Source organism: Lithobates pipiens, unplaced genomic scaffold (genome assembly GCF_037356315.1).
Source record: "Lithobates pipiens isolate NorthernLeopardFrog02 unplaced genomic scaffold, aLitPip1_a1.2 Scaffold_10, whole genome shotgun sequence".
NCBI lineage: Eukaryota > Metazoa > Chordata > Amphibia > Anura > Ranidae > Lithobates > Lithobates pipiens.
The window spans coordinates 53777812-53794403 of record NW_027507686.1 but is presented as its reverse complement, the minus strand read 5'-3'; the positions used below and the strand labels follow the sequence as shown (position 1 = coordinate 53794403).

Below are 16592 nucleotides of genomic sequence, written 5' to 3'. Positions count from 1 at the left end.
TCCTGTTTGTTTGCTTCACAATAACAAAAAAAAAAAATTTCAACATGGGCATGTTCTGCAAATTAAATGATGCAAATCCTCAAACAATCCATGTTAATTCCAGGTTATGAGGCAACAAAACACGAAAAATGCCAAGGGGGGGTGAATACTTTTTACTTTTTCAAGGCACTGTATATATCTCTTCTGTTATTCTCAGAGTGAATTAGATATTTTGTTCCCTAACCATATAGATGGTTATTTTAACCACTGCATATAGATATTCAAGAGCAATTGTAGCGACGGTGCCACGCCACCACACACTACGGACTAAGAGGCCATGGAAGGTCTGCCCACTTCTAAACACCCAATCATAATGTAAGATCTACGTATATGTTTACCTACATAATTGGCTTAAAAGAACAGTTAGTTAAATGTCATAGAGGAAAAATTAATGCGAAGGGGCCATATATAAACCATTAGGCGATCTAAGAAGGCACATAAGGGTAAAAACTAAATTTAACAAACGGTCCCCATTACACTGGTATGTCCTAATGGGGACCGTTTGTTAAATTTAGTTTTTACCCTTATGTGCCTTCTTGGATCGCATTTATATAAGTTGCATTTTGTGGCTTTTTGCAGTGGTGTGGTGCTTCAATTGTCATTTTTATTGCATTACACTACAAGCCAAGGAAACCGCAGAGATCCGCTGGGGTTTAAGCTGCCTGCCCTGAAACCAGATTATTCACATCAACTACTACCACATCAGTACTTTAAGATGGCAATAACAATAAGATGATCTTAAGGGTTCGGTGTTATTTTTGCCCACTCAAGACAGAGCAACAGGTTTGCTTTAAACCTCCGCCTATAGCAATTTACCTACCTTTTTGCCTCTTTGCTCTACTCCGCTTCCAGTACTTTCTGGTATTAAAGTGGTTCTAAAGTCTGAAGGTAAAAAAACTTCAGTATGCAGCTCTCCCTGGCTGGTGTGAACATGGCCATGTTGTTCCACTGAAGCACTTTGAATTGTACTTACTAGTTGTGTTGGCTAGCCATGTATGTAAAATCTGGAAAGCCACACATCCCCTACTAAGTTATTGGAACAGGGTTGAAATTACAGTTAGTTAACTCCTGCAATCTACCGTCCCTTTTCTTTTGCTATAAGTCAAAGTGCATGTTCCCTGGCTTCTAAATTTTGTGCTGTCACCTACCTTTGTCAGACTAGTTTCTGAATTCTACAATTTTTCCAAGTGGCTGCTTTTGTTCTGTTTAGAAATGAACCTCACAGTGCCAATGGGAAGAAACTCAAAAAATGTATGCAACAGTATGATATAAATGTATTGGAAGAAAATGCATTTTAGAAAATAAAGTATTATGACATTGGGTGTACAATTTTGTGTTGCATTTCAAGCAGAGACATTTATTGCCTTTTATTTTTGCCCAATTGCATTTGCTTTAGTTGTAAATTGTCTGTTTATTAGACGTTTTAAATGTAACAGCCTACTAAAGTCTATGGTGATTTCTTTAGAACTTGTGTTTTTTTCTAGTTATGTTGATGGTTTGTTTGTTTTTTTTGCACATTTGTATCACACATTCATAGGGGCAATTGGTGTTGAATTACTATTTATTTTGTGAGTGAAAAATTGAAGATGAACTTCAAAGTGGTGGGCTGCTTTACACTTCCCTTCTAATATAACACGTCATCATTTTGAAAGTTGTTAATGTTGGTCTGCATACTATCCATTTACCTAGTCCTAGAGCAGATTCATAAGGGAATACAAGTCTCTTCATCCTTTCAGGATTTCGTCACTAACCACAAGCTGTAATCATTCCCAGTGTGGCCTGCCACCTGCTGTTAACCTCATGACTCTTTGGTTTGCTTGGTACCTCTATTCACTTGCTTTCCGCTCTCGTGGTCCTGCTGGAGAATTGTCCGCACAGCCTGCACAGTCCTCTCTCTCCAAACACCTCTGCGTCTTCAGCACTTGAAAACTTTTCTTCTTCTGCCGTCCAGCCTTTCTAACACCGCTACCTACCCAGCAGAGACTGAGAGACTCTTCAGTTTCAGCAGGTATGAACCTTTATTATTAAATAACAATGCAATGAAATCCACCATAGAATGTGACCGGTTATGGAGGATCTTGTCTTGCATTTTAGGCCTAGCACAAAAAATATGGGGCCTAACCAGCTGTTTCTGCTTTTTGCTTTGCTTTTTGCATGAGCTTTAATCTTGAGTCCTTGCTTATTCTCCACCTCCAGCTCTCTGCATTTTCTCAGCACTTGTACACCATGTAGGAAAAACAAGACAGGTTCCATCCCAAGCCATAGCTTACGTTATACATTCTAAATCTATTAATTCTAGGCCCCGGGCTTCTGAAATTAGTGTAGATTTCAAGCTACAGACAAAAACAAAGTCTGAGTTTTCTGCAAGTAATATAATTTACCCAATGTATGAGCAATATAATAACTTGAAGTGGAACTTCAGACAAAACGTTTTTTCTAAATTTTGGATACAGAAGGGAAGGTTAGAATCCCTGGTTTTAAATTGTGTGTGTCCCCATTGGAGAGATTTTCACTCACTCCTTGTCTACAATACATGCAGGAACTACTGCTACTGCTACTTTTGGCAGTTTCACAAGAAAAGCTTTCCTTTTTGGGAGGTTTCCCCAGTGTTCCCCATTGTTACCAAGGCAGCAAGTGATTCTTTTCTCAACGAGGACACAACCAGAAAAAGATAGGCCAACGGTTCTAACAATTTTACACATTATGCAAAATCGGAGGAAACTTTTGACTGGAAATCCACTTGAATGTGAAGGACAGTATTCCATAGCAACATGTTATCATTTAAAAGTTGTATTCATACTAATCAAATCTGATTTTTGATCAAGGGATGCTTTATTTCTTTGCATCATTTTATTAAATAGCTTGTTAAGTTTATGAACTGTTGAAACAATATAAATCATTTTGGAAAGGGAGAGAATACAATAAAATCTATTTTAAGTGGGGTGGGAACTAAAAATAAATTGGGGTATTATAGCTGGATGAATGATAGTTGGTTAAAAACAGGCATAGAGTGAGAATGTTGGAGTGCAGTAAGAAGAACAAAACATAAAGAAGTCCAGATGGCCCAGAGAAAACATGGTAAGAATTAAATATGATAGTGTGAGCATGTCCAGTTTTAACTAAATGAGCATGTCCATAATAAGATAAACACTGCAAATAGAGTTTCAAAGGCCCACAGCCCAAATTGCCCTTTGGTAAAAAGAATTCACTAGAGCGGCAGCTAAGCATGCATATTTGAACTTCACAGCAAAGCCTGAGCACATGCTAGCTTGGTAAAGAACATGAACAAGATCTGAGAAAAGCATGTTGGGTGTCACAACATAAAGCATGAGCATGCAAACAAGGAAAAGACGAACAAGAGTAGACATGTATGGGGAAAGCTATAAGGGAGGACAATGGCCACTAAAAAAAAAAGACACCAAATTGCATGTGCTATACCAAGGGAAAAAATATAGTTACACATATATGTACAATAATAATCTTTACTATGTGAGCTTTGTGTTGCCGGGTGCAAATCAGTGTGGAGCTCCTGTGACATACAGCTCTTATTTGTATTACAGAACCGAATGCATGAATCCCTCAAATTGTTTGACTCCATCTGTAACAACAAGTGGTTCATTGACACTTCCATGATCTTGTTCCTGAATAAGAAAGATATCTTCAAAGAAAAAATTCCAAAGTCCCCACTTACTATCTGCTTTCCGGAGTACACAGGTACAAACTATGGAAAAGATAGTACTGCCAGCATAACGTGAGATAAGTTATTCAGACTGTAACACTTCACTTCTTAATCATTGTAATTGCTTGCCATGCTGCATATACAGGCATATAAACAAAGTTGACTACACTGGCATGCATATTCTAGTCATGGCATGCAAGGATTTTGTCAGTATTTTCATTATTTGAGTGTATTGCATGATGTAGCAGTTTTGTAGTTTGCAAGCAGATTAATAAGCTTCATGCTTTTGATCATGAAATGTACTCTCCACTGTGGATTGGTAACAACATATACTTTTTTAAAAACATTGCACTTCGTTAAATAGGTGCGGGAATGAAATACATTTAGTGATGCGCAGTGTTATCCACAGATGCACTAGCTTCATTTTAATATGTTGCATGACACTAATGTATCTTCCGGGTACATCATGGACCTCAAAATTGGCATTACTGGAGTTCAAAATATATGTGGTCCCATGGTTGCTCAATGAGATCTTATTTTGCTTACTGGCTTTTTCTGTGCACTCCTAGCATAGCATAAGAGAGCACATATATCATTACTGCATACTTTTGCCAAATGGGCATTGATGGTATTTTTTACCATAAGTTGCAGATAGTAATGGGCAAACCCACAGCCCAGATATTGCACCAGCATCCTCCAATATTTGTAAACCAGTGACCAGATAAGCCAACTAGAAGGCCTGTTATCTTAGTCTTCTTGGTTTCAGAAGTGAGGTTTTACTTACAAATGGTTCATATAGCTTGTCTAAAGCCAATGATCACTGTGTAAATGTCATGGGTTTCCAGAACTTGCTATCTCCTGAAGCATCAGCTTTGCTGGCATTTGTAAATGCATTGTCTGTTTGGGCTTTAGGTTTAGCAAAATAGTCCTTGTCACGGAATTGCTTCCCATACTCCACTGGCGTGCGTCCGTCATATATTGCTTCCTCCCGTCTGAGTATAGATATCAGATATTCCAACCGCTTGCAACCAAGAACTAGACAGTAGTCGTTTTGGCTGAACAAGGGCACACTGAGATCTATTTAGGGGACAAGCCCCCCCTCCTTTGCATAATGAAACAGGGCTGTGTAGACTTTACCTCCACCAGCAGCATGAAATAGGTGTAGTCAAACTACTCATCAGTAGACTGTCTTTGGGAGGGGCTGTTGGAGAACCTCCCCTCCCCTCTCACAGGTAATCCAGAGACATATACATCCCATAATAGGTTTCTCCCAAAGCAGACACAAACAATGGGATACAGCCACACCTCAAATGATCTAGTAAAGAGTCTACAACAGTATGAGACAATATACAAAATATATATACAGTATCTCAAAAAAAAATTGAAAATATTTTATTCAATTTTTTCATGTGACAGCACTGAAGAAATTGCACTTTGCTACAATGTAAAGTAGTGATTGTACAGCGTGTATAACAGTGTAAATTTGCTGTTCCCTCAAAATAACTCAACACGTAGCCATTAATGTCTAAACCGCTGGCAACAAAAGTGAGTAAACCCCTAAGTGAAATGTCCAAATTGAGCCCAATTAGCCATTTTCCCTCCCTCTGTGTCATGTGACTCATTAGTGTTACAAGGTCTCAGGTGTGACTGGGGAGCCAGGTGTGTTAAATTTGGTGTTATCGGTCTCACTCTCTCATATTGGTGACTGGAAGTTCAACATGGCACATCATGGCAAAGAACTCTGAGGATCTGAAAAAAAAGAATTGTTGCTCTACATAGATGGCATAGGCTGTAAAAAGATTGCCAAGACCCTGAATCTGAGCAGCAACACGGTGGCCAAGACCATACAGCGGTTTAACAGGACAGGTTCCACTCGGAACAGGCCTCGCCATGGCCGACTAAAGAAGTTGCGTGCACGTGCTCAGGGTCATATTCAGAGGTTGTCTTTGGGAAATTGACATACGAGTGCTTCCAGCATTGCTGCAGAGTTTCAAGCCTGTTAGTACTCGGACCATACACGCACACTGCATCAAATTGGTCTGCATGGCTGTTGTCCCAGAAGCAAGCCTCTTCTAAAGATAATGCACAAGAAAGCCTGCAAACAGTTTGCTGAAGACAAGCAGACTAAGGACATAGATTGTGAAAAAAAGGCTAACGCTGCGCTAGAAACAATAAAGCTATATATGAAATATAGTGGATAGACTACGCTGCTAGCACCTTGAAGTCTTATTTAAAAAAAAAAAACTCAAAATAGATGAATATATACAAAATATATAACTCTGCTTAAGAGTTCTTAAGCAGAACGCATGGAGAGTGTTATCAGCCTAGCTGTGGTTCCAGAAGTCATTAAGGGTCTTGGGGAGACCGATTTCCCTGTGCTGGGTGAGACTACTGTTTCAATGGTTACGGATAGCTGGTAAGCAGGCTACTTACTCACTTGGGTGTGGAGTGGGATGCACGTTCTTTAAGGATCTTTCACGGTTTCCAGCTCCGCAATCTGCCACTGATATCTTACAGAGATAGATGTTTAATTCATTCTTTATGGACTGAAATTTTCACTGGGACTCTGCCTTGGTTTTCCTTTTATTTTTTTCACTTGAAAATTTGAAAATTTTGCAATGTTTCATTAGCGCTGCACTTATTTTGTATATAAGGACATAGATTACTGGAACCATGCCCTGTGGTCTGATGAGAGACCAAGATAAACTTATTTGGTTCAGATGGTGTCAAGCATAGCAGCAACCAGGTGAGGAGTACAAAGAGAAGTGTGTCTTGCCTACAGTCAAGCATGGTGGTGGGAGTGTCATGGTCTGGGGCTGCATGAGTGCTGCCGACACTGGGGAGCTACAGTTCATTGAGGGAACCATGAGTGCCAGCATGTACTGTGACCTACTGAAGCAGAGGATGATCCCCTCCCTTCAGAGACTGGGCCGCAGAGCAGTATTCCAACATAATGACCCCAAACACACCTCCAAGATGACCACTGCCTTGCTAAAGAAACTGAGGGTAAAGGTGATGGACTGGCCAAGCATGTCTCCAGATCTAAACCCTATTGAGCATCTTTGGGGCATGCTCAAATGGAAGGTAGAGGAGCGCAAGGTCTCTAACATCCATCAGCTCTGTAATGTCATCATGGAGGAGTGGAAGAGGACTCCAGTGGAAACCTGTGAAGCTCTGGCGAACTCCATGCCCAAGAGGGTTAAGGCAGTGCTGGAAAATAATGGTGGCCACACAAAATATTGAAATTTTTGGCCCAATTTGGACATTTTCACTTAAGGGCGCACTCGCTTTTGATGCCAGCGGTTTAGACATTATAGGCTGTATTGAGTTATTTTGAGGGGACAGTAAATTTACACTGTTCTACAAGCTGTACACTCACTACTTTACATTGTAGTAAAGTGTAATTTCTTCATTGTTGTCACATGAGATAGAATAAAATATTTGTGTGTGTATGTATATATCTATAAACATATTGACCCAAACAGAGCATTACTCACCGAGCCAACCTCTGCCTCTCTCGTACTGTTTCCCCAAAAATATGCCCGGATCTTATATTCATTTTGGCAACAAAAGACCCAGTAGGGCTTATTTTCGGAGTAGGGTTCGACCTGTTCTGTCTTCTCTACCCATCTCCCTCCCTCCCTGTCAGGCCAGTGGAACTGAGTAAAAGTGGGTGTAAACAATCCCAAACTGCACAATGCCAAACTGCATTTCTCTGCAATCTGTAATAAACACCCTGTAACAGTGCCGTGACTCGCCGATCCTCTCTTCCTGCACTGAACCTAATTTTCTGGTGCAGCCCAGGGCGCTGCTGACTGGTCCTTCTCTCTGGAGTCCTTTCAACCCCTGGAAAGAAGATGGGTTGACTGGGCCCACTCTGTCATGCTCTTGGGGATCTGGGCCAAATGCCCAGCATCCCTGGGGTATACAGGTGGAAACTGAAGTCCCATCCACTGTTACTAGATAAAAAAAATCCACCAGTGCTTGCAAAGCATGGCTGACATCCACCTGTCTCAGCGCTAGACCATTTTCTGAGGTTGTGTCAGTGGAGACCGAGATTCCATCCACTTTCACAGGAACTCCATCTTCTGTTAGTTGAGGGCAGAGGCCAGCAGCACTCTGCCCTATTGCCAGGCTTTCTGCTGGGTTGCTGACAGTGGAGATCGCAGTCCCATCCACCGATATCGGTTCAAGCTGCAGTTGTGAGATGCCAATTGCATTCTCTCCCTGGAGCTCCGGTGGAGTTGATTGTTGTGTGCAAAGGCCAGTAGTACTCTGCCCTGTTAGTGCTTCAGCTGAGGACCCCACATCATCCACTCAGGCTAACTGTTGGGGAGTGGCCGTCACCTTCTCACCACTCTCCCCTGGAACTGCTGCAGGTGTGGGGCCAAGGTCTTGGACCCTCTGTCCGGTTGTCAGTGCTTCAGCTGGAGAAGTTTCACTTGACTCCACAAATGCTGCTGGCAGGAAATCCCATGTCCCTGCTAGTGTTGTGGGGGAGAGGCCGGCTGCCTCTTCTTTCAGGAAGGCTGAACACGCTGTTGGTGCTGGGCAGAGCTCAGTGATGTTTGGCCCTGATGCTAGCCCTTTTGCTGGAGGCTCACCGGGGTTGTTCTTCCTCAGCAGAAAAGTCTATTAAAGCCAGAGTCTCTGGAACTGGTGTCTGGGGATAAAGATTCACCATCTCCTGTCTGTACAAAGAAGAGGATGTTGCTGGGCAGCAGCTAGCAGAGCTCTGCCCTGTTAGCACTTCAGTTTGAATTTCAGTAAATTTTACATCCTTCAATGAAACATCGATTAAATCCATACTTTCTGTGGCTGGAGAATGAGGATGGCTTCCTCTTTTTTCCTGAGCCCTTGAACTGCAAATGGGAACAGCTGCTCCATCTCCCATACCCTTAGCTGGCTGCTGACAGATGCATTCCTCCATCCAAGATCGTCCCGTGCAGAAAGAGGATTGTCAAGGTCAGTCAGCACTTGCTGCATCTGCCATAAGATCTTTGCGTCCATAGCTGCAGGCAGGGATGGGTAAAGCACACTTTTGCCACGTTGCAGACTCTTCAGCCAGAATTTCAGGACTGTTAGCTGGTACTTCTGGATCGTCCCAGGCAAAGGTAGCCCAAACTTAATGCTGAGCAGAATTTAGCAGCCGTCTGTAGGCAATCTTAAGCTACCATTCCTGATTGTCTAGAAACTCCAAATCTTCCTATGCCCAGGGAACTTCTGAGACATTTAGCATACATTCTCTGTATTTCAAGATGTCTTCCAAATACCACTCCAAATCGCTCCCAAAGTCAGGGCCCTCGAACAGCTTCTCTAATAACACCCCCAGGCTGCCGTAGCCAAAGCCTTCTGTTGGGGTGTCGCCTGCTGTCCATGGGCGCACTTGGGCTACATACCAGCTGAGGTCTCTGTAGCTCTCACCCAACCGCATCTCCGCCTTGACCAGCCTTGTTAACTCGACTTTCTTTTCCTTGTTCGGTTGTCTCCCCAAAAACACAATTTGTACTGCGACCAGTACATTTCCTGGAAGGAGGAGAGAATTTTTCCCTGGTGCCGCTGCTCACGAGCTAGCGCTACCTTCCAGATTTGCCAGTGGACAGAATCGTACCATCCTAGCACGACCTCCTCTGGCGCCGGTCCCCTGTGCTGTATCTGCATCTTTCGCAACTTCCTTTTCAAATTCCTCTTCCGTGGCAGCTGGTATCTGTACCTTTCTTCTCCTGCTTTGCACACCTTGGATCCAGGTGGAGGTTTGGATGTCCCAGACTGCAGGAAGCATCCCAGTATTTGCCACCAATGTCACAAAATCACTTCCCACACTCCGCTTGAATGCTTCCGTCATATATCGCTTCCTCCTGTCTGAATATAGATATCTGATATTCCAACCACATGCAACCAAGAACTAGGCAGTACTCGTTTTGGCTGCTGAACATGAACTGTTTATTTGAACAAGTGCACGCAGAGATAATTTAGGGGTTAAGCCCCCCTTCTTTGCATAATGAAACAGTGCAGGGTAGACTTTACCTCCACCAGTTGCATGACAAAAGTGTAATCAAACTTCTCATCAGTTGACTGTCTTTGGGAGGGCCTGCTGGAGAAATGGCCCCCCTCCCCCTCTCACAGCTAATCCGTAGCGACATATACATCCCGTAATAGGTTGCTCCCAAGGCAGACACAAACAATAGAACAATGGGATACAGCCACACCTCAAACGATCTAGTCTACAGAGTATGAGACAATAATATATATCTATTTCTAGCCTAAAAGAAACAAAGCACTTAAATTCACCTTTCTATAGTAAATTATCAGTTTGGAGTGGCAGATCTTTTAAGAGACACGTTACAGTAGTTATGGTGGCTGAGGACCTAGGTCGGCCTATATAAAGTACTGGGGGGAAAGGGGTGCTTTGAAAAGGGGCTTGTGCAAAAGGTACCACCAGGGCAATCATTTTTGGTGCATTAGCATTTACTAACACTGTATGCTTGATCACTAATACCATTGTATAAAGGGAATTTTTAAATTACTGAAAAAAATTGTAATAGCAACTACAAAGCAAACATTCTCATCAAATTCTAATTTCCTTTTGTAGTTTTTTTTTATTTTTTATTTTTTTTATGTGCCTAGTAATGTTGTATGAAAGTGTTTGGACTTTCCAACTCTCGGAATGTTTCATATGCTAAATGTTATTGAACAAACATGTTCTTTCCACTCTCTTGCAGGTCCCAACTTATTCACTGAGGGTGTAGCCCACATACAGTACCAGTACGAGAGTCGGAATAAATCTCACAATAAGGAGGTTTACACTCATACCACCTGCGCCACCGATACCAACAACATCCAATTTGTGTTTGATGCTGTCACTGATGTCATCATTGCCAATAACCTACGTGGTTGTGGCTTATATTGATCTGTTGGCTGTTTCAAAAAATCTGTGTCTTTTGGCCTCTAGCTTTTGAAAAAAACAGATTTGTGCCCTAAGGAATATTCTTGAATATCTCCAGTAGCACTTTATGCTCTGACTATGGCCATCACAAGTATATTTGTACAGTTATTGTGTAACAATGCCTTTTGTGCAAAACATAGCTCCATGTAATATTTGTTACACACTCCCTGTGTACACTGTATACTTTGGTATCTTTTGATGCCTCTGAATGTGCCTTGTTTTCTTGTGCTCTATATTCAATGATCTAATGTGAAAGCACAGATCTGTGTAATATAATTATTTTTAAATATCTATTTAGCGTGCATTGTGAAGAAACCCAAAAGAGAATCATAATGTATGCTTGCACTGATCTTGTCTACTCAGTGGTGCCAACAATAAACATTTCAAAGTATTCCCTTTTCTTTAAATGACCAGTAAACATAAAAAGTATTTTTGAGTTAAGTTCTCTTTTGGATTTGTAATTTATGTGTACTGGCCTTTTAAAAATGTGCCATGATATTGCTGTTGTACGGTTTAATGTATTTTTGCTAGCATGAGCTGTAATTTGCATATTAACTGGTTCGTATCGATACCTAAACTTGCACAGATCTCCAAACTGTTTCCTGTATGTGTATATGGAGTAAAGATTGGAGGTAAAATCCTTTGTGCCAGTCTGTCTTCTGATGCCATTTCAGAGTTTATATATATTTAAAATGTCTTAGCTTTTGTTTTATGTTGAACTGCATTTTATGACATTTCAGATAGGGATATATATTAATATTAATAAACTTTTAAAGCACTATTACAGTAAAATGTTTGGTTTGTGTCTAAGGAGCATGCATGTTGATTGCCACAGTTAATTCTCCATTATGGATCAATAATGGACACAATATGCTATTTCTTTGTGACATTTATTATTTGATTATCTAATTTGTGAGCTAAGGGTACAAGAATCTAATCTATGTAACTTGGTTGTGGTGGTTTACCAATTTACACTGTGTGTAGGATATTTGTATGCATATAATATATTTGTGCATAAAAAATGCAACTAACTGGTGTTGGTATTCTCAACAAAAAAAACTAGCATTGCATATGAATGTTGTATCTGTTTTTTCAAAATGTCAAGCCTAGTTAATGTAACCTTTACACAATACATGTTGCTATGGCATGAAATCACTTTTGAATTATTGAAATTTAGGTTGATTATACTGCTGAAGTGTACCTAAACACAAACAAGCTACATACATATGTTTTTGCACACATACCTGTAATGTCAAAAAATATAATCTATTTTTTTATGCCTGGTTTTAATGAAAATATACAAGCATGGTGTACCCACAGGCATCTCTTTTCCTAGGGTGACAACGCTTACTCAGTTCAGCTGCAGTCGCCCCTTTCCTCGGTTGGAATACAAGCAGCCATTTTTATATATTGTGCTGGCACATTCCATAATTTTATATTGTTAATTTGCTGGCCTGGAGAATACATATATACAGAAAGTTCAAACAGTCTGCAGAATTGTGCACATGTTAGAGCGCGAAAACATGCAAAAAATGAAGGGAAGGCTGTATTTCTGGAACAAAAATAATGCAATCCTACCTTATTTACAATGTTCTAAACAAACTATTCTTTCATTAGAATTTAGTTCTACTTTTAAAATATACAGTATATTACTGTTAATATCAATGATATAATTCATGGCTTATAAAAATGATGGGCTTTCCCAAGAGGTGATGGAGGCTTGGGCTGTGATTGTATGATGTCATTCTTGTCTAACAGTAGCATGCCTCAAAATGTGTGGTTTTTCACCTTTTATTTATCACACTGAGGTTATGATAGTGAAGTAATGGAATTGGGTCAGTGAAGTTCCTGTGTGCAAAATATGGTACAGTGGCCATACTAAATAAAGGGACTGGTAATTACAGACCTCAACTTCTTTGATTCGTGCTTTAAACTTTTGAAAAATCTACCTGGAAGTATATCTAACCTTTGTTAATTTCTTTGGTTATTTGCTGTGTGTAAAACATATGCTATAGGTCTTTTCTGATATCTCAAATAACCCAGGTAGACTTTATTACAAGCACTTATTCAGAAAGCCATAGAATTTAATAATCATTTTTTTCTTTGTTTTACACTGATAATCATTCCTCTCTCCTCAGCCTAACTCCTTTTCTCCTTTTCTTTCTGTCCTCTGTCTCCTTTTTCTCCTGCCTCCTCGCTTCAGAACCGAATGCACGAGTCTCTAATGCTCTTCGACTCCATTTGTAACAACAAGTTCTTCATTGACACATCGATCATTCTCTTCCTCAACAAGAAGGACCTGTTTGCTGAGAAGATCAAGAAGTCTCCTCTGACGATCTGCTTCCCAGAGTACACAGGTAGGAGCTGAATTTACATTTTAGAAGAAAACAAGTTAGTTTCTTCTAGATTAACAGGCCAGTGTATGGTGCAGTTATAAATGTAGGTATGGAATCCATTGTTGCATGTTTTCATATAGAAGGCCATTGGACAACAACATTATTTTACACGCTGCCACAACAGTGTGTGGTGATGGGGCCGTGCCATTTCAAAGAACCCCAGCTTCATCTTATCCCATGCTGTTGTGGCCAAGAAGAATGCTTTTTTTTTTAGCAGCAGTGGTTCCCCTATGCCAGCAATCTCAGTTTGGACCTTTTTGGAGTCGATCCAGTCTGGGCAAACTTCAGACTCTCCTCTCCTTTCACGTTTGGACTTTACAATCCAGGAGCCAACCAACTCTCTGCTTCTGCGTGAGGGTCCTGGGCCTAATGTTTGCCTACTTTGAGACCATTCTATATGCCCAAATTCACTGTAGACCATTTTGTCATCTTAACATTCTGTCAGCGTGGGACAGGAGGGTGCAGTCCTATCCCCTAAGCCTGACTTTAAAAAAAACAGGCTTGCCCTAGTGCCCTAGCTTGTGGAAAGGAGTTGAGTGTTGAAGTCAGCGGAATTTTTCTGTTGATTTGCATGGTTCCCATAACAAATGCCTGTAAGTCTTCGGAGGAGTCTCTCAGTACCCCCTTGGTACAAAGGAGTTTGTGATGAGAGGAAACTGGTCTTCCAGTCAATATTCTCGCACTAAGTGATTTGATTATCCCTTGAACATTGGACCTCTCGTCATCCTAGCAGGATTCAGTCAGACAATTCTATGGCAATAGTTTACATTAACCATCAGGGAGGAATCAGAAGTTTCATGGCTCAAAAAAAATGCATCTGATACTGACCTTCGGCATTCCAGCTCTGTCTGCTGTGCACATCCCAGGCATAGAAAGTTGGCAGTAAACTTTCTCAGTCGTTAATGTCTGAAATCTAGATAATACTTTATTCACCCTGTGGTGTTTTAAGATGTCATTACAGATGGGACCCTCTAGTGTTTATGGTGGCTGGCCAGGTAGGATCAGGTCAACCCGATCTTCCCTTTCCCTTCTGAAACTTTTTTCATTACACCAAACTGACCCAGGTGGAAGTGGTACTCAGACCTTATCTGACTCCAGGCAGAATCTATGTGGGCCCTGCCAGATCATTGCAATCTTCTGTCCTAAGTGTGCCTCTCTGCTTCTCGGTCGCTGTGCTTAAAGTGTTAGCCTAAAAAATAAAATGTGATCCTGTTCCCGTAAAGCATGTTATACAGCACAGTGCTTGTGCTGTGTAATTTGGCCCCTTCCATCACCTAAAATACCTGGCTGATCCTGCCTGGTTCTGCTCTCACCCCTGTTAACTGACCACAGTATATCATGGCTACTGAGCCCTGACACTGTGGTCAGTTTACGTGCCTTCGTCATCAGCAGCCCTGGTCTCCTGTGTCTTCCTCCCCCCTTCCCTCCCTGCTTGTCAGCTCTGTCCACTCCAGAGTCCTCCCCTCCTGCTCTAATAATACAACAACCTTTCAACAATCCCCTCTGCTATGTTAAACAATGTCCCCAGTGTATTTGTTTTTTTTTAAATGCCAGTGTACCTGCTTTCAGAGTGCTGCTGACTCCTCTCTGGTTTCTTCCTCTCCTCTCTTCCTGACTGAGGTCAATAGAGGTTTCCCAGCCCTGCCCACTGGAGTTGTCAGCTGGAGAGAGGCGGCCGGTCATGTGAGCGCCGGTCCGCATGATAAAATAAGGTATACAGTGGCAATTTAAAAAAAAATACACTGGGGACATTGTTTAACATAGCAGAGGGGATTGTTGAAAGGTTGTTGCATGGCTCAACAACCTCTTTAATGACCTAGCTGTTGAAGCCCAGGTCTTAAGGGAAAGGGGCCTGTGAGATTGGGTTATCCCTAAGGCTATAAGTCTTGAAAGCAAAGAATCAAATTCTACCATTACACTTATTAATCAGAAAAGCTAGGGAAGTTCCAACACAGGATGGATCTGTGGGAGCCTAAGCGCAGTGCCACATCCTAAATAATGGTAATTTAAATAAAGCACATGGAAAAATGGATTTTAAAGGCACCAATTGTAGAAAAAATAAAATCGATTTTATTAAACATATTACATGGAAGACGTTTAACCACTTCCTGACCGGCGCACGGCGATGTATGTCGGCAGAATGGCACGGGCAGGCAAATTGGCGTACAGGTACGTCCATTTGCATTTGCCGCCCTGCCATCGCGTGTGCAGCGGCGTGCGTGCCAGTCGGTACCCCCGTGAGTCCAGTCGCAGGACCTGCGGACTCTATCGCCGCAGGGTTACCCGCGATTGTCTCACGGGGAGGCTGAACGGGGAGATGCTGTTTACATCAGCATCTCCCTGTTCTGCCTAGCAACAAGTGACACTGATCTCTGCTCCATGGGATTGGAGCAGAGATCAGTGTTCACTAACACACAGCCCAGCCCCCCACAGTTAATAACGCCCCTAGGACACACTTAACCCCTACACTGCCACCCCCTGGTTAACCCCGTCACTGCCAGTGTCATTTACACAGGAATCAGTGCATTTGTTATAGCACTGATTGCTGTATAAATGACAGTGGTCCCAAAAATGTCCGATGTGTCCGCCATAATGTCGCAGTCACAATAAAAATCGCTGGTCGCCGCCATTACTAGTAAAAAAAAAATTTTTTTTTTAAATGTGTTTTTTTTTTTTGTTTTTGTTTTTCTTTTTCAAAATTGTCGCTCTATTTTTGTTTATAGCGCAAAAAAAAGGGTGATCAAATCACCCAAAAATGATCAGACCACCAAAAGAAATCTCTATTTGTGGGGAAAAAAGGACGTCAATTTTGTTTGGGAGCCACGTCGCATGACTGCGCAATTGTCAGTTAAAGCGACGCTGTGCCGAATCGCAAAAAGTGGTCTGGTCTTAAGCCAGCAAAATGGTCCGGTCTGAAAGTGGTTAAAGTACTGCCAATTGCCGTGAAGGACTATACCTCTCCAATATGGATCAAATACATCAAAAACTTGTCATATAGGACATGTATATCTCTATTAAATTGTGACATAATACAATAGCTCTACATGTTTTACAAAAAAACGCTTCAGGAGCTTGATAAATTCTAAGAGAAGAGAAAGAGGCAGTCAATAAACATAATGTACATTAATAATAAAAGATGTCTCAAAGGACAGAGAACTCCATGGCATCAATTCCGAAGGGACAAAGAACGGGACAAGCAGGTGGTGCAGTGGACAACACGTGGGGATGTGCCTGGTAAAAATGTCAAAAAAGCGTAGCAGAGTACCATCACACTTAGTGTATTTCTCCTGGTGTAAAACAAAGGAATTGCCTCTAAGAAAGTTCTTCCTGGAACAAATCCTGTTTTTCTTTTCTTCTTCAAAGATCAAAGCTCTGCCTTAGCGGTTCTTTAAGACTTCTTGGCTTTTAGTCCTTAGTAAAAGCCTTTTGTATAGGTTGTCAGTAGAATTCTTCCCAAGATAGTTTTTCCTTCAGCTTAACCAGAACATTGTTCTACTATCTCACTGTCCTGCTCTGAAACATCCTAAGGAAG

The 16592-nt window shown here is 41.5% G+C and overlaps 1 protein-coding gene across 2 annotated transcripts in view; it reads left to right on the top strand.

Moving 5' to 3' along the window:
* The window catches only part of GNAO1 (G protein subunit alpha o1), a 364707-nt gene that overhangs the window by 305117 nt on the left and 42998 nt on the right, over positions 1-16592 (top strand). Inside the window, exons 7-8 of one of the 2 annotated variants that reach the window (XM_077455104.1) lie at positions 3600-3753; positions 10441-11456. In XM_077455104.1, the coding sequence (XP_077311230.1) occupies positions 3600-3753; positions 10441-10628 (342 nt within the window). In that variant the 3' untranslated portion in view covers positions 10629-11456. Of the gene's footprint in view, positions 1-3599; positions 3754-10440; positions 11457-12867; positions 13022-16592 lie in introns of those variants that run through there. The other variant, XM_077455095.1, reaches the window with a different exon arrangement.